Source organism: Heloderma suspectum, chromosome 1, assembly GCF_057233095.1.
Source record: "Heloderma suspectum isolate Gila_16-S chromosome 1, 16-S_ref, whole genome shotgun sequence".
Taxonomy (NCBI): Eukaryota; Metazoa; Chordata; class Lepidosauria; order Squamata; family Helodermatidae; genus Heloderma; species Heloderma suspectum.
In genome coordinates this window covers 66,665,738-66,684,684 of record NC_139458.1, presented here as the reverse complement: position 1 = coordinate 66,684,684, position 18,947 = coordinate 66,665,738, and the positions used below count along the sequence as shown (strand labels likewise).

General features: G+C 43.4%; 1 protein-coding gene across 9 annotated transcripts in view; it reads left to right on the top strand.

The window, feature by feature from the left end:
• AVEN (apoptosis and caspase activation inhibitor) overlaps window positions 1-18,947 on the top strand; it is a 184,285-nt gene that overhangs the window by 142,432 nt on the left and 22,906 nt on the right. For all 9 annotated transcript variants that reach the window (XM_084844807.1, XM_084844861.1, XM_084844879.1 and 6 more), the window contains 2 exons: window positions 12,259-12,329; window positions 17,297-17,392. In XM_084844807.1, the coding sequence (XP_084700933.1) occupies window positions 12,259-12,329; window positions 17,297-17,392 (167 nt within the window). The remainder of the gene's footprint in view (window positions 1-12,258; window positions 12,330-17,296; window positions 17,393-18,947) is intronic.

Genomic DNA, 18,947 nt, shown 5'->3' with positions numbered 1-18,947 from the left:
GTTACAGCATTTGAGGTAGAAATTATTTGGGGGCAATATACCAGAAGTTTGAAAAATTATTGGTAACATAGGGGTTTGTTATCCTTTGATCCTGACAAGACACAGTCTAGGCAAGAATTTCTGTCCTCCTTCAGGGCAGACTTAAAGATTTCTCCATATCAAGGACCATGAAAGGACATTGGTGATCTAGGGTTACTCTTCAGTTTCAAAGGAAATTGGCTGAAACAAATGGAGGTGATTACCATATATTTCTCTCTCATTGTGTTGTCCAGGCATAAAAATCTCTTACAAATAAAGTTCCAAACTCAAATATGATTGTCCAGTGAAATGTCCAAAGATGAGAGGATTCGTATTTTCCTATGGTTTTAAAACACTTTGTTGCATTAATTAAAGTGTGAATGCATTCTTATTCCTTATGTTGTTTTTCCTGTTTGATAATGCTATAAACCTGAGATTTACAGTATGGCGAAGCACAATATGTCTGGTGTAGTGGAATGTCTTGTAAAATTCAGGGCAATAGAGCAGAAATGTGAAACATCAGATGCACAACATCAAACTACTCAGATATTTTAGGCCTACACCTCTATTAATTATTCATAAAGAATTTATATATAGGTCTGCAAACGCTGTTGATGCCATGAACAAAAAAAGACTTTCGATGTGAGTGAAATTGGTTGAGAGACTCCAGGCGGATAGGTGACCCTTTAAGTTACTAAAAAATCCCCTGTGATGTCACATTTGTGTCTTGAAAATTAAACTGTAATGAGAAAAATTCACTGTAAACACAGAAATTATTTCCCTTGGAACTAGGACTGTGCAGTTCCAGGCAGCACAAATGAAGCCTGGCTTGTCATGAACTTCACCTTATTAGCTCTCTTGTGGGTTATTTCAGTCATGTTTTTACTGCTCATCTTCTTTGAGTGGTATTTTGGTTATGGCATATCCTCTTTGTGTTATATTTGTCCCACTGTGACTTGTTCAAATTTAATTCGAGAGTTCTAAGGACTCGGTTGTTTAACTTATTTGCATCTGCAGTTTTAGCTGTGTTGCATCGGTGTTTTTCACTGTTGAATATACGTTGAGTGGGCTTCAAGGAAAAGTAACTGAGGTTTACATTGCGCTCAAACATGCAAGTTGCATGCATATTTTTAGGCCTCACTATAAGAGGTGGTAGCAAGAATGGCTGGTTGTGATGTACTAGTAACTGGCAAAGAAAAATGTTACATGCAAAACTCTTTCTCTAAAGAGAATGAAGTATTTAATTTCAGTAACTGTGTGTGAAACATTATACATGTCACTGTGAGGAAAAGTGGGTGTGGTGGGGGGGGATGTGGCAACCTTTTAACTTCAGCATATTCTCCAAACTTTATTGGATGCTTGTATGCCCTGTCTGTCTGTCTGTCTGTCTGTCTGTCTGTCTGTCTATCTATCTATCTATCTATCTATCTATCTATCTATCTATCTATCATCTCTCTCACTTAATGTTCCATTCTTCAGCCCAAAAGGATTTCCTGAGGAGCTAACATAACCTATACAACAAAACAATAAAATCAATTAAAATAATCTCCAAGTCATACGTGCAGTACTGGCCAAAATTAACCTCTTTTAAATATAGTGATGGAGTCTATTCAAACTCTAGAATCATAGAGTTGGAAGAGGCCATTTAGGCCATCAAGTCCAACCCCCTGCTCAGTGCAGGAATCCACTTTAAAGCATCCCTGACAGATGGCAGTCCAGTCTTTGCTTGAATACCTCCAGCAACAGAGAGCCCAGCAGCTCTCTAGGTAATTGGTTCCATTGTCTGACTGCTCTGACTGTTCAAAATGTTGAACAACATTTTCCCTGATGTTCAACCAAAATCTGCTTTCCTATAACTTAAGCCTGTTATTTCATGTCCTACAGCCTTGGATGATAGAGAACAGGTTGCGGCCCTCTTCTTCACTTGAACCTCTCTGCATCGTGACATTTGGAGTAGGTCTAAGGAAGGTCTTCCCTGCTGCCCACTCAACTCAAGAAAATAATGAAATGACTGCAGTGATATATCAGGAAATGTCTCAGTTCAGTCCTTACCTTGTATGTGTGGCGAGGAAGGTGAGAGAGTGACCATGCCAATTCTATTCCTAAACTCCCTGTGTGTAAAGTTACAAGGGGAGAAGCGTGAACAGGCTCAGTGTCTAACAGACCTAGGGTAATTTGCCAATTGACTAGGTATGATATAATGCACATTTAACTCTTCTGTGTAATTCATCAAGAACTAAATTAGCAAGTTATTGTGCTATGTTGAGAGAGAAAGTGCACATATTGAAAAGGGAGATTTAAGAAATAGGTAACCCAAATGTATCTCTTCTTAATTTTGGTTGGGGAAGTGTTAAATAAGCAGAACTATAGCTACCATTTAAAATGTACCCCCTTGGGAAATTATCTGCATACTGAAATTTCTGAGTATTCAGAAACAATAAGAACAACAAAAGTTATACTGAAAGACTGTCTTGCCATCTGGTTGATCAGCTGTGTCTAATGAATATAGCATACCAGGTGGTTTAGGGAGATATTTTTCAAAAGATGTTTATTTTGTTCTGTACAGTATGGATAATAAGTACCTTCATCACACATCTAATAACAATAAAACCGAGTGATTTAATCAAAATTATATATGTAAATATTGTCTTTTTTAGTGATACTGTTAAGTAGCAAGGGAGAAGTAGAGGCAGCCGCCTGCTTGATGTTTACACTGCATACTAAAGCATAGCTGAGTCTGCTTTTTCATTAGATTTTCATTTTGTCTTAGAGGCTCTATAAGGGAAACTGGGTTCCTTCCCATCTACTCTTAGGTCCCCTTTCCCTTCTTTTGACTTGAAGATGAACAAGGAGAAGTAATTTATAGAATACTGTGTACAGTTCTGGTCATGATATTGTGGCGCTGGAGAAGGTGAAGAAAAGGACAACTGAAATGCCCAGTGGGCTGGAGCAGCTTCTCTATGAGGAAACATTTGGGGCTGTTTAGCTTAGGAAAAAAATGAGTAAGGTGTGTGTGGGGGACATAATAGAGGTGTATAAAATCATGCATGGTATGCAGAAAGTGGATAGGGAGACATTTTTCTCCCTCTCTCAGAATACTAGAACTGAGGGGTCATCCAGTGAACCTGAGTTGTGGGAGATTCAGGACAGTACACACAGTGCATAGATAAACTGTGGAATTCACTACCATAAGATGCAGTGATGGCCGCCAACTTGGCATTAAAAGAAGATTTGACAAATTCATGGAGGATAAGGCTATCAATGGCTAGTAGTCATGAAGGCTCTAGATTACATGGGACAAGGAAAGCCTCTGAATACCAGCTGGAGAACACAAGCAGGAGGGTGCTGTTGTAATCACATCCTGGTTGTATGCTCCCATAGGCTTCCAGTTGGCCACTGTGGGAAGAGAATGCTGGACTAGATAGACCCTTGATTTAACCAGCAGGGCTCTCCTTATTTTCTTAGGTTCGCTGTGCAATTACCACTTTCCATCCTGGCACGATGCATTTCAGCTGCGTTCCCCATCTTGAGCCTCTCTTGGAGCACTTAGCACTGCAGCTTTATCTTGTTCCTCTAGCAACTGCTGAACATTCCAATTATCGCTGTTACTTCAGTTCCTAGCTTCAGCTGTTTATATTATAGCCCCCTGCATTATTTGGCCTCTAACAAGATTTATTATATACTATTTTTATTGCTAGCCTTTGTGAAGTTAGTTATATTTATATGAAAAAACAACAACCCTACAGTGTCCGAGTGTGACATACAATGTCACACTCAGATATATGCATTGAAGTTTTAATAAAACAGATGTTGAGTTGGTTAGAGTGTTCGGACTTGGACCAAGAGACTGGGGTTCAAATCCCTGTTCAACCATGAAACTTGTTGAATTATGTCTGGCCAAGTCACACACACTCCACCTAGCCTCCCTCACAGTAACCCCATGTGTGCTGCCCTGAGTTCCTGCATGGAGGAGTGGAATACACATTATTAGTGTATTCATATCATCTCCGGTATGAAATGGGTCTGTTGTGAGCTTCAGAGATGTCGTTTCTCTTTCCCTTTTACTAACTTTGCATTTGTGATAGCTGTTACATTTTACTTGGAGAGAGCAAAGGAAAATGTACTGTTTACAAACATTCAATGTGAACACATTTAAACCATGCTGTTTTCCATTCCAGTTAGTTTTGATTGGAATTATGATCTTGCTGTTTTTACATTTGAAAGCATCTACAGTCATTGTCCAATAGTTTATTGGTATTCATGGCATAAAAGGAAATTAGTTTCAGGCTAAGATAATTTTTTGAAAGATAATTGGTTAGACCAACATTCTCATTAAACTAATTTTCATTAAATGTGCTTCTGTGAATTGTAGTTATTCTTTATTTGACAAACTAGCACTGTGATCTCAGCTGCCATCCTCAAACCAATTTCTCAGGAGTATTCTTGCTGACCTTAGTGGTACCACTGTAGATTAAGGGGTTTGAGGACTGCAATCTTTCTGAATATAAAAGTCTGAAATTATCATAGGGGCTGGCTTCATTTATAGTTTAATTCTGTTCCTTTCAATCTTATTGTGCCTGTTTCAAGGAACAAACTTATCAGTAGTTTAGAGGCAGGTGTGGCCCGATGAGGAGTTGTTGCTTTTTTGAAGTAGAGAAATGAGCTGTCCAATAAAGTATTTTTAAATATAAAAGGAATCAAGTAAATTCATTTTCCCACTTAACCATTCCTTTAACAACCAGAAGTATAATGCAAGTGTTATAAGACAGAGATACCTCCTGTTGCATTTTTGGTCAGCCAGCAGCAGCAGCTCAGGATTCCTATGTGAACATGTGCTCAGCCACATATTAGTTAGATTTGATTAGTCAATTTTTAGGCTCACATTTTGCCATGAAACTATGTGGATTGGTACAGCAACAATGACCTTTCAGATATGCTATTCAGAAGCTCTCCAGAATATTACTAGGAATCATAGAATCATAGAATAGTAGGGTTGGAAGGGGCCTACAAGGCCATCGAGCCCAATCCCCCGCTCAATGCAGGAATCCAAGTCAGAGCATCCCTGACAGATGGCTGTCCAGCCTCGCCTTTAATGCCTCCAGTGTGGGAGAGCCCACCACCTCCCTAGGGAATTGTTTCCATGGTCATATTGCTCTAACAGTCAGGAAGTTTTTCCTGATGTTCAGCCGGAATCTGGCTTCCTGTCACTTGAGCCCATTATTCCGTGTCCTGCACTCTGGGATGATCAAGAAGAGATCCTGGCCTTCTTCTCTGTGACAACCTTTCAAGGACTTGAAGAGCGCTATCATATCTCCCCTCAGTCCTCTCTTCTCAAGGCGAAACATGCCCAGTTCTTTCAGTCTCTCTTCATAGGGCTTTGTTTCCAGTCCCCTGATCATCTTTGTTGCCCTCCTCTGAACCCTCTCCAGCTTGTCTGCATCCTTCTTCAAGTGTGGTGCCCAGAACTGGACACAGTACTCCAGATGAGGCCTAACCAGTGCTGAGTAGAGGGGAACTAGTACTTCCCAGGATTTGGAAGCTATGCTTCTATTAATGCAGCCCAAAAGAGCACTGGCCTTTTTGGCAGCCACATCACATTGTTGGCTCATATTCAGCTTGTGATCGACAACAATTGCAAGATCTTTCTCGCTTGTAGTGTTGTTGAGCCACATATCCCCCATCTTGTAACTGTGCATTTGGTTTCTTTTTCCTAGGTGCAGAACTTGGCATTTATCCCTATTAAAAGTCATTCTGTTGTTTTCTGCCCAGAGCTCCAGTCTATCCAGATCACTTTGAATTTTGTTTCTGTCTTCCAAAGTATTAGCTATCCCGCCCAATTTTGTGTCATCTGCAAATGTGATCAGCATTCCGTGCACCTCCTCCTCCAAGTCATGAAGAAAAATGTTGAAGAGCACTGGGCCCAGGACTGAGCCCTGCGGTACCCCACTCGTTACCTCTCCCCAGTTTGAGAAGGTCCCATTGATAAGCACTCTTTGAGTCCGATTCTGTAGCCAACTGTGGATCCACTGGATCGTTGTTTCATCTAGCCCACTTTGAGCTAGTTTTCTCATCAGGATATCATGGGGCACTTTGTTGAAAGTTTTGCTGAAGTCGAGGTATATGATGTCTACAGCATTCCCACGGTCTACAAGGGAGGTTACTTGATCAAAAAATGAGATCAGATTTGTCTGGCAGGACTTGTTTTTGACAAATCCATGTTGGCTTCGAGTAATCACGGCATTGTTGTCAAGGTGCTTCCCGATGGATTGCTTTATCATCTGCTCCAGAATTTTCCCTGGGATTGATGTCAGACTGACTGGTCTGTAGTTCCCAGGTTCCTCCTTTTTACCCTTTTTGAAGAGAGGGACAACATTAGCCGTCCTCCAGTCATCTGGCACTTCCCCCATCCTCCGTGATTTCTCAAAGAGAATAGACAGCGGTTCTGAGAGTTCTTCTGCCAGTTCCTTTATTACTCTAGGATGCAGTTCATCTGGCCCTGGAGATTTGAACTCATTCAAAGTAATTAGGTATTCCTTGACCATATGCCTATCGATCTCAAGCTGCAATCCTGCCCCTTCAGCCTGCACTTCGCCTTTGCCAGGGGGGTCATAGACCTTCTTTTGGGAGAAGACTGAGCCAAAGTAGGAATTGAGCACCTCTGCCTTTCCTTTGTCATCTGTTATCGTTTTGCCGTCCTTATTTAATAGCTGAACAACCATTTCTTTCCTCTGCCTTTTACTATGCATGTAGCTGAAGAAAGCCTTTTTGTTGTTTTTAGCATCCCTCGCTAACCTCAGCTCGTTCTCAGCTTTAGCCTTCCTGACACCATCTCTGCAATTCTGTGCTACCTGCCTGTACTCTTCCTTTGTTACTTGGCCTTCTTTCCACTTCCTATGTGTGTCCTTTTTTTGTTTTCAGGTCATCCCTAAGCTTTTTGTGAAGCCACACTGGCTTCTTCTATTGTCTTCCACCTTTTCTTCTTGTTGGAATTGTTTGTGATTGTGCCTTGAGAATTTCCTTTTTTAAAAGCTCCCAACAAAGATACTTTGTTCATCCCTGTATACTTGTCAGGTGACTATTCACAGGGATCAAGACCGCCAAACTCACATCCCTTTTTATAAACTTTCCTTCTTCTAGAGCAGCCTTCTCCAATCTCGTACCCTCCAGATATTTTAGACAACAAATCCTAGAATTCCTGACCATTGGCCATGCTGGCTGAAACTGATGGGAGTTGAAGTCCAAAACATCTTGAAGGCTGTTGGGAAAGGCTGTTCTAGATGTCCCACATTAAGAGACAATATTTCAGGAAGGCGACTCTATAGTTTGTGATTGTGCCTTGAGAATATATTTGTGATTGTGCCTTGAGAATTTCCTTTTGTAAAAGCTCCCATCCATCTTGGACTCCTTTTCTCCTTAGAGTCGCTTGCCATGGGACCTTACTTATCATTGTTCGGAGTTCATTAAAATCAGCTTTCCTAAAATCCAGGGTACGTGTTTGACTACACTCGGCTTTTGCTTCCCTTAAAACCAAGAACTCAAGTATAACCTGGTTGCTTTCCCCCAGAGTTCCTGTAACTGCTACTTTATCCACTAAGTCATCTCCGTTGGTTAGGATCAAGTCAAGGATAGCTGATCCTCTAGTTCCTTCCTCTACTTTCTGTAGGAGGAAGTTATCCACCGCACAAGTCAGGAATTTCCTGGAGGGGCCATGTTTTGCAGAATTTGTCTCCCAACAAATATCGGGGAAATTGAAGTCCCCCATTACCACTACATCATACTTCCTTAAAACATTGGCTATTTGCTTTTCAAAAGTTTCATCCTCTACTTCTCCTTGGTTGGGTGGCCGGTAGTAGACTCCGACCACCAGGTTCCTTTTATTCTTTGCTCCATTTATTTTAACCTAGATGCTCTCGATGGGGCTACCAAGCTCATCCTCCTGTATTTCTGTGCAGAGATATGTATTTTTCACATACAGTGCAACCCCACCTCCCTTTCTGTTCCCCCTGTTCTTTTTGAACAAGTTATATCCTTCAATTGCTGTATTCCAGTCATGAGAGTCATCTCACCTAGTCTCAGTTATACCTATCAAGTCATAATTTCCCTCCTGTGTTAAGAGTTCAAGTTCGTTCTGTTTGTTTCCCATACTCTGGGCATTAGTATATAGACATCGAAGGCCATGTGCTTCATAGTCTGGCTTTCTTCCTACATGTGTCTGAAGACTATTATTGGGTGCTATCAGAGCTGTTCTCTCCGTTGCAGTGCATGCGCCTATGTCCATTGTTACCCCCAACATTACATCTCCCTTCCCCGTAGGATTCAGTTTAAAGCCCTCCTGATGAAGTTCTTCATGCTGTGGGCAAACACATTCTTCCCAGCCTTTGTGAGGTGCAACCCGTCCCTTGCCAACAGCCCATCTTCCAGGAAGTATAGCCTGTGGTCCCAGAATCCAAATCTCTCTTGTTGGCACCACCTTCGTAGCCAGTCATTCACCCGGAGTATTTTTCGTTCCCTCTCTATCCCTCTTCTAACTACTGGAAGGATGGATGAGAAAACTATCTGGGCCCCAAAGTTCTTGAGTTTCCTTCCCAAAGCTTCAAAGTCTGACATGATTTCTTTGTAGCTCCGCTTGGCGGTATCATTTGTTCCCACATGGATGAGAAGAAAGGGATACCTATCAGTGGGCTTTATGAGTGCAGGCAACCTTTCAGTCACCTCTCTAATCCGTCCTCCTGGGAGACAACATACCTGGCGAGTCCACGGGTCTTCACAACATACTTGGGTCTTGATCCCATGCAGCAAGGAGTCTCCCACTACTACCACTCTTCTTGTTGTTGTAGGCCTGGGTTTCATCACCTGTGTTTGACTGACCTTCAGCCTCTTGCTCACTCTCATGTAGGTTCCCCTGTGATTCTTCCTCTGCAGGCTGTCCTCCAGTCTCATCAGCAAGTACCTGGAATCGGTTCCACAGCTCCACTGCTTCCACTGGTGCAGAGTGGCGTCCAGTTCTTCTTCTCCTAACTGTCACCCTTTCCCAAGGAGTGTCCTCTACTCCATTTTTCTTCACCTCAGCATTTCCCACTGCCTCATCTTGCTGTTGCTCTTCAAGCTTCTGGTCTTCCCTTTGCTGCTGTAGTTCCCCCATTCTGTCCAAGAACTCTTCGTGTTCTCTTATTCCCCGGAGGGTCGACAGTCGCCGCTCCAGTCCACTTACTTTTTCTTCCAGCAGCGTGATCAACTTGCACTTATTGCCTGTTCTCAGGCAAGAAAACAGACATTACACACACCTTGCAGGTCACCACCACTGGAGAGTCTTGTCCTTCCATAGCCTCTTTTCCCTTTTTGTGTCTAGCTTTGTGATTGTTCTAGACTAGCCTGTGCCTGTTCCTCTACCCAGTAGAGGTTAAAAGCAGAGTCCCACTTGTGTGAAAGTGTGTGTTACAAGACAAATAAATGGAAAAAAAGTTAGTTAAAAAATAAAATAAAATAAAAAATGAAAAGAAAATGTTAGGGGCCTCCCCCTTGACCTCCCCTGCTGAACTCCCCTGGCCAACTCCTGTTTGCTCCCCCTGTTCACTCACTCTGGTCGCTCGCACTCTGGGAGCTTGCTTGCTTCTGTAGTCCCTGGAGCAGCTTTCTCTGCTCTGCTCTGCTCAGCTGGGAGGTGGGAAACAGACTGAAGCTTCCCGCCCACTCAGCTGCCGGGAGTACTCAGGCCACACACCCCCAACTCAGTTGGAGCTCTCAGAAGCATCTGGTGAGCTCACAGCCACTCAGAAGGATAAAGGGCAGCCCCCTGGGCTTCCTGCAGCCCACTTACCTCTTAGCCTCTGTCTCCTTTGTCTCCTTTGTCTTTTCAACCTCTGCAACTCCCCTGGCCAACTCCTGTTTGCTCCCCCTGTTTGCTCGCTCTGGTCGCTCGCTCTCTGGGAGCTTGCTTGCTTCTGTAATCATGTGAGTTCTCTGTCTATGCTTATCAATGGGAGAAGTACACTGGAAAAATAGGTGGGGTTACTCAGTGAGCAGCTTAACTGAGACCATTTGAACCCAGGTGTCCTGAGTCCATCTCCAGTATTCAGCCACTATACCAGATTGACACTTCAGTGTGTTTATGGGAATGGCGATATAATGCATTATGATCCTTAATGCTTTGGTGAGGTCAGTTCTTATCAGGCAGGAGAACTGGAGACAAACATTTGAGAGCATGGAAGAATACAAATATAGACTGCAAGTTGTAACTATGTGCATCATTATCAGTTAAAAATGCAGATTGGCCTGTTAAGATACAGGCTTAACAGAAGATTAGATATGATTTCCATAGCTTAGCATACTCTATTTCTAACTTCACCAAATCTACCATCAACAATTCACTTTGAAACAATATTTTCTAGATCTAATGGGGTGCTAGTCATAACTGACATCTGTTGCATTTTGTAGTTCTAAGTTAGCAGGCTCCTTTTAAAGCAACACCAACAACAATCCTAAAACTGTAAGGCATCTAGTACAGAAACCCTTGCACCTATCTGAAATTTGGCAGGCATAAACTACTCATAAAGAGGGATGGATGGAGGGGAATGCAACCCCGTTGATTCTGCTTGACTTCTTGGCAGCTTTCAATACCATCAGCCATAGTGTTCTTCTGGACCGTCTCTCTGGGTTGGGCTTGAAAGGCACAGTGTTATGGTGGTTTCAGTCCTTCCTGGAGGATTGGTTTCAGAAGGTGGTACTAGGGGATTATTGCTCTACCCCATGGCCATTAGTTTATGAGATTCTGCAAAGGTCTATCTTATCTATGCTTTTTAATATTCACATGAAACCACTGCGGGAAGTTAGCTGGAGATTTGGGCTGAGGTGTCATCAATATGTGGATGCCACCCAGCTTTACCTTTCATTTCCCGCTACTCCTCCCAGGGAGGCTATGGACTAATGTATAGAGGCAGTCTGGGGATAGATGAGGGCAAACAAGCTAAAACTTAATCCAGACAAGACAGAGGTAGTCTGGGTAAGGAAACCAGCTACTCTGAATGGAATCTTATAACTGTTCCTAGGTAGGTTTGCTGTCCCCCTGAAGGAGTAAGTACACAGTTTGGGGGTTCTCCTGGACTCGGAGCTAATTGGGTGGAAGCAGTCCAAGCCCAAATGAGACCACTTTCCAAAGCACCAAAGTAGGGTCCGAACCAAAGCTTGGCTTCTGCGCACACACCTACTTGAGAAGCTTTCTCAGTGAAGATTCTCTGTGATTATTTTATACCAACTATTGTTGCTGGGCATCACATAAATTATACAGCTTCCCATATGTTTTCTAAAATCTGTCTGTCATGCTGTGGGAGGCTATGTGAGAATAAGTCTCCCATGTCTCTGTGATGTGGGCTGTCTTGCACTTGTGTCCATACACACACACAGGCAGTAGGGAGAAACTCCTGAGGCAAAAGAAGCTATGAGCCTGAGCATTATTATTATTATTGACTGGTTCTTATTCCTAGGTACTCCTTGTATTCTTTCTTCTCCATGTTTACAATTATGTAATTGCTACCTTATTTTAGAAATAACAGTGCAGTCCTAAATTGGGGGCGGGGCACTGAGGTGGCAGATAGTCTGCCGCTTCCAAAGACTTTCCAGCTTGTGCTGGCCAGGGTGGGCGGTGGGAAGGTGGTCTCAGCTTTCCCCCTCTCTAGCGGTCCCCTCCCCCGCAGTGGTTTAAACCAGAGGGAAAATACCTTTGTCAGCTCCAGGCTAGCATAGTTGAGGGCCTGGTCCTAAAGCCTTTCAAGGGAAGACAGGGGCCTTGAATATGGGGGATCTAAGGCCACATCTGCCCTGCCTCAGAATGCCTCATTTCAGAGCCTACCACTGGCTTAAACACTGTCAGCAGTAGATTTATGCCCACAGAGCTTTCCATGAGAGTACTGTCGGCCACCAGAATGGATGTGCCCCACCTCTCCACCCACCGAGCTCTTCTCCAGCAGTGGAAGGAGTCTTCCATCCTATCTTCTAGCCAGTGGATGTTGGGGTTAGGATTGCACACTAACAGCGGATGCAAATTTATATTTATATGACTGTTTAAGAGTTTGGGGTAGCCTTTTATTAAGGTCTCAGCTTAGTTGAGCTCTCTAATTAAGTATATATTGAGATGCTGTTAACACATCTGAGAATTCTTGATTCTCACTAATGTAACCTTCATCCCTGCTGATAAATGGGATTTATTTGGGAAATCTATTGACATGTGTGTTATTTTATTTCTAGGAGATTCCTTTACCCAGTTCAGATTCGCTGAAGAAAAGGAGTGGATTGCAGAAAACCTTTGCCCAAAGCAGGTAATGGAGAACAATTGTTTCTTGAAAAGATTGCTGTGTGTATTTTATTTCTGCTGCTAAACTGTACCATCCCCAGGGAAGGTAACTTCTTTTTTTAACCAGTCCCCTCATTTTTGAGAATTTTCCTCTTTTGAAGTCAAATGTGACTTCCTTGGTCCTTTTCCACTTACAGATAAACTATATTTTATAGCACTGTGGTCAGTGTTTCCAGACAGTTCAGCAACTCTCACATCTTGCACTAGATCCTGGACAGCACCACTTGGGATTAGGTCTAGAGTTGCCTCTCCTCTGGTTGATTCCATGACCAGCTGTTCTAAAGCACAGTAGTTTAGGGTACCTAGAGATTTTATTTCTTGGCTGTGACAGAAAAATGCATGTATCCACTTATGTGAGGGTAACTGAAGTCACTCATTACTACAACTCTTTTTCCTTTGGATGCCTCCCTGATTTCATTCTTCATCTCAAGATCACCCTGCACATTTTGGTCAGGGGGTGATACCATGTCCCCGTTGCTAAATTAATTTTGGGGCCTGGTATTGTTACAGCGATTCTGTGGAAGAGTCTGCCCCTTTTGAGATATCTGGTTTGTTTGACACCATGCTGTCATTTCTCTAGAGAGCAACACCACCCCTAGTTCTCCTATCCCTGTCCTTCCTATAGGGTTTATATCCAGAGATGACCATATCCCTCTGGTTCTTTTTGTGGTCTCTGTGACTCACACATATGGGTTATGCCCCTATGCAGAACAGTCATTTGGAACATTCTAGAGCTAACAGAGTTTAGGCAAGAGGCCTGCCCGCCTTCTCTGCACACACTTTGTTCAGGGCTCTTGCCTGCCCCTTCCCAGCTCCTTTTTGTTTGCCGCAGCGATTAGCAGTATTTGGAACCTTATCTGCCTAAAGGCATTGCAAAACAAAACACTAAACAGAGTCTTTCTTCCTTTCTTCCTCTCTGTTTTCAACCCTTTGGGGAGCATGGCCTCCAAGGCCGCCTTCAAAAGGTGTGCCCGCTGCAGCGGGAAAATATCCTCATCCAACAGACAATCCTCGTGTCTTTTCCGCCTCAGAGAGGTGCACAAGGTGGGTTCCTGCTCTCACTGCCGGGTCTTTACTAAACAGGCCAGAAGGAATAGAATGGTGTGCCTTCATACCCTCCTGTGGGAACAGGCCCTGAAGGGGGCAGATACAGCTGCACTGTCTGAATCGGTCTCTGGCCACTGCTTCACCCTCCATTTGCAAGAAACCAGCTCCATCTCTCAACTTATTACTGTGCTCTATCCATGGAAAGTGCTGCAGAGCAGCCATCCCAGTTACCAAGAGTACCAGCACTTACTCTGCTGTTGGCTTCTGCTGCAACTTTAGAGCAACTGGCAGCCCAATTGGAAACCAAGTCCTCAGTACCAAAGGTGAAGACCGATAAGGGCAAGCCAGTGAAGTCCCAAACAAGCACCCCACTAATCCCCGGGCACCAGGACCAGAGAGCAAAAAGAAAAAGACCACACACAGGATTGAGTCAGTTGACAGATCAATGACTACAACTGCACCAAGAAAAACACCCTCAGTACTGGCAGTTTTACAGTTCCTGGTACTGAGCCCAGTTTTGGAACTTCAACTCTCACGGGATCCTGACTCCTGTGATGATGTTCAATGTATCGGATTGATATCAGAGGGCAACTCCAAGCAGCGTTTCTCCCTGGAACTGTATCAGGGAGATCTCCTGTTTACTACTACAAGGACCATTCACCGCTGTGACGACACCATTCGTCCTTATGGCAGTACTGTGACTATAGGGACAGAAATGCCCATCATTACCACCCTTGCCATCATTGCTCTCACTCCCCTCATTATGTGGAACAACTGGAGTACCCTACCCATGTACTGCTGACTCGCATGGTATTCAAACCACCTGATATGCAGCTACCACAAACTGCCATGGTACTAAAATTTGCCAGCTTACTGCTCACTCTTCGCCCTCCTCTTCCATCTCTTCCAGCTCACTTCTTCTAGGACATAGTCAAGAAGGAGACTGCTCCTTTCTCTTTAAACATCCCACTTGCAAATCTATAATTGAAATAATCCCAATCGAAGACTAAACAAAAACCTCACTCCACCTCCATTGACTCGGAGGGGAGAAAATTCATCTACCATTTTAAACAGTAGATGGTAAATATTGGTAAATAGATGGTTGTTGTTGTTCAGTCATTAAGTTGTGTCCGACTCTTCGTGACCCCATGGACCATAGCATGCCAGGCCTTCCTGTCCTCTGCTCTCTCCCGGAGTGTGCTCAAGTTCATATTCATTGCATCGGTGATGCTATCTAGCCATCTCATCCTCTGCCGTCCCCTTCTCCTTTTGCCTTCAATCTTTCCCAGCATCAGGGTCTTTTCCAGGGAGTTTTCTCTTCGCATTAGGTGGCCAAAATATTTGAGCTTCAGCTTCAGTATCTGTCCTTCCAATGAGCAGTCAGGGTTGCTTTCCTTTAGGAAAAGGAAAGGCTTTGACCTCCTTGCAGTCCAGACTCTTAAGAGTCTTCTCCAGCACCACCTCTTTTAAAGCGGCCGGCAGCACTCCCTCTCTCAAGGAGGAATTTGCAACCTCCTGGACCCAGCTGGACATCCCCTCCTTGTTTGATTTAATAAGCCATGAAGGGCAAGGGTCAAGCACACATGTGGTCGATCGGACTTGGCCAAGCACCTTGTCTGCATCCTCAGGCCTCAATAACTGAAACTCATCCAATAAAACTGGACCAGACAGTGCTCTGAACGCTTCTGCCAGTGGAACTGCATTACTGGTGGTGTCCATCCAATTCATGACGAACTGAGTGACTTTATCTTCAAAGTGCCTTGCAAACTTATCATAGCGTGCCACTGAGGGTTCCACCATCTCTCCCTGGCTCAGAATGTAACAGGCTGCAAACCACTCGGAAAAGTTCCGCGGGACGACACTGAGAAGATGCAATGCTTATGGAAAAGAACTGTCTCTTTGCCACCCTCACCACCACAGAGTAGGTTCAATAGTGAGCTCTTACTTGTGTTTGGTCAGACTCAGCACGAGTTTTCCTCCACCTGCATTCTAGCCATCTCCCCTCTTGCTCCCCTCTTGCTTGTATACCAAGCTGCTGGCTGGGCTCTGCTCAGAGGGAGAGGGTGCTTGGGTGTGATCGTGTCAACCGCCCAAGTCATCTCTGCATTCCACACAGCGACCTGGGCTTCAGCAGGAGCACCAGCCATACCAGCAGGAAAATCCCCCAGAGCCCTCTGGAATCCATTAGCTTCTGGGGACGGACCATTTTAATAGGTCCCCCAGCCTTGCAGAGGGGGAAGGCTGCCAAGAGTCTAAACCTCAACAGGAAGTGATCTGACCATGACAAAGGGATAGATGTTAATTCCTCCACTTTCAGATCACCATCCTACTGCCCAGTCGAGAAAACCAGATCAAGCGTGTGTCCTTTTATATGCGTTGGGCCAATGACATGTTGGGACAGCCCTATGGTTGTCATGGCGGCCATGAAGTCCTGAGCCACCCCAGATACAGTGGTCTCAGCATGGTGTTGTATAATACTACATTTTTTTTTACCAGGGAGAGAGGGAGAATGAGAAGTGGGGCTGCTGTTTTTAAGGGCAGTCTCACATCTGCCACAATAACTAGTTCCAGCCTTGCTTTGAACATGAATTATATTTGGCTATTGAATGACTCCACCACTTTTTGTGGAAATTGTGTTACACATCACTTCTTGTATTTTCATAAAATCTGTTTTAAAGTCTCTCTGTGTGTCAGAAAATTAATCAAGTCAAGTATGAACTTCAATCCAGTTGTGAGTGAAATGATTAATATTTTGTGCTTCTCATACACCTGCATATCTATAAAATACCTTTTGTCACAGACGTTTGACATGTTATTCAAATGAGAATTAGATACTTTACTTCGTTCGTTTCAAAAGCTTATTTCTCATATTAGAATATGTCCACAATAAGCTAAATACATTTATAACTGGGGTCACCATCATGGTGCATGTGGGCACCAATGTATCCACAGACACCTCCCTTGGCACCCACCAGGCTCCCTTCCCCTCATTTTTAAAGAGTTTTAAAAAATAACTAAAAAACCGCTGGGAGGCTGGCATATTGCAGAGCAGTGCACCACCCTTCAGCACTCCCTTTATTCACAAGAATGCCTCTGTGCCCCACAAGTACCGCAGAGAAATTCTTAGAAAATAAAAGTTGTGGGGGGCTGCAGCTCAGCACTTAATTTCAAACAGGGATGGGGAACCTCTAGCCTGCTGGCCAATTTGGCTTGCCAGCCCAGCCCAGCCCAGCCAACCCAGAGATCCTTGGGCAAGGCCCCTCCCTGAATCCTGGCCCACTGAAGGCCGGAAGAGGAATCCCCACTGTTATCTCTGATTGGAGTTAACAGCATGGATTCCTCTCCACACTAGCTTCGCCAGCTCTGTGTCCTCCATGGTCAGGGCGGCTTCACTGCACACAGACTTCCCCAAAACCTGTTCTCCACCCCTATTTTGAGGCACGTCCAGAAAAAAGAAAGGTAAGTTGGGATGTTGGATATCTTGGGGGGCCAGAGGGGGTGAGGGTGAATCTTTTGCCTGGTGTGTGTGTGTGTGTTGCCTGTGTTTTGTTTGTTTTGGTGTGTGCATTAGCTGGTTGGTTGGTTTGTGTTGGTATGGAACTAGATATTGTTTCATTCTCCCTCTTTTCCTGGTAAAAAAAAATCTAGTGGTACATAACACCTTGTCCTGGACTTTATCTAGTTCCAGCTCCAGTCTGTACATGCCGTTCTTGTGTACATAAGCTACCCAGTTCATTTCAGTGGAGGCAGAAGATCTCACTTGGCCCTACAGCCACTATTGAAAAGGCAGCTGTTGCCCTTTGGGGTACGATATTTGAGAGATCATTCTGAGATCAATGCAGACTTAATTTAGCTTGGTGTGTGCTTTTCTTTACTATTTTTCAGCTGTCTGGGTTGTATGTTGACTCCCAGTCCTTGGTCCAGGCACTAGAGGCGTTGCCTCTGCATCTGAAACTGAATGTGGCTGCTGAGCTGGTGCAGGTAACACTCAAGCTGCTCATAAATATGTTAAGCCTTACTTTAAGCCTGAGTAGCCTTATATTATTTTAATGTAATTGGCATATGTTGTAATATACTACACATAACTACCTCAAATCTGAAAGGGAGGGGGGCTATTAAACGGAAGAACTGGCCATCAGCACTTCTTATGCTTCACTGCACCCTTTAAACAAAGCGTTCTGCACATACCAGGTGCATCTCTGTCAAAGCCAGCATCCCCAAAGAGGCACTTGTTCTAATTTTTTCTCCTTCCTTCTCTTTCCTTAGCAGCATTGCAGAGAAAACAGAATATTGTAAAAATTAAATGTAACATTTATTTCTTCATTATAACTTTTACTGATCCATGTAGGAGTCCTTGCACTGATACTGTCCACTATGCAGTCGATCTGGTTCAGCATTGAAACTGCCTAACAGGCATATATATAAGACCATTGTTTATACCCAGGGTTAAGCACATTAGGTAGCAACACGAAAACAAAATGTAGTCTGCAGATGGGAAAAAAAATGAAATATTCAGGAAGAGGGAAGAGAGCTAATGAAAGTTGTGAGAAAAGCATGGCTGTTAGCTAAGATTACAGTTTATCAAATGCTAGAAAATCAATCTGCATTAGAAAAGAAAGGCTGCTAACGACTAAAAACAGTTTTGTTCTCCTGTGGGATTGCTCAAAGTGACTCAGACACTGACATTGCTTACTTTTTTCTTGTTCTAGCTCAAAGTAGTTTCTATGAATGTAGCAGAGAAATTTGCATTTGTTTTTCCAAGTAAAAAGCAAAATAGCAAGACTGGATGTCATTCCTTTTCATACTATTAATTGTGCTAAGGCAGTGGCTGGCTTTTTCATACACCATTATGGGACATTCTGTCCTGTAATGGAGTAACAGATTCTCCTGTAGTGCAGGATTAGAAGCAGCAGGTCAAGGAACTGCAGGCTGTAGTGCTTTATATTTTCTTGCCTTTTCTTTTTGCCGCTGAATGGAATAATGTGCTGAATTGGGTTGTCCTAATCTGATAATACCTAGGCAATCATTCAGTAAAGATCTATATTATTTAGCAGGGTGAATGCTTCTCATTTCATTGTGGTTGCTTTTCAAACTTCTTTGTTGAATAAAATTAAGATGTAGACAAACTTTTAGAAAAGAATTTGTCATTAATATTTTACAGTCTAAGCTCTTCAGTGGAGAAAGGCTTGCCAAGCTATCAGTTCCACTGGTTCACTTTGCCTGACTGCAGGTGTATTTTGTTTTTTTAAATCTCTTATTAAAAGGAAAACAAACACATTCATACAACAGCACTGCCCCACCTGCCCCGCCCCCAAATATAACGTGAGGAATATCATTGCAGAAATAAACAAAACTTGAGAAGGGTATAGTTATGGTAAATGAGAGACAGAAACAGGAGCTTCTTATAATATTCAAATAATCATTATTAATATTGGGAATACTTCAAGTATATTCTAACTATGGGTAAGATGGTGGCTGTATTGCTGTTTTGTTTTTTTTCATGGCCTGTACCTTTATACGATATACATTTATTTTC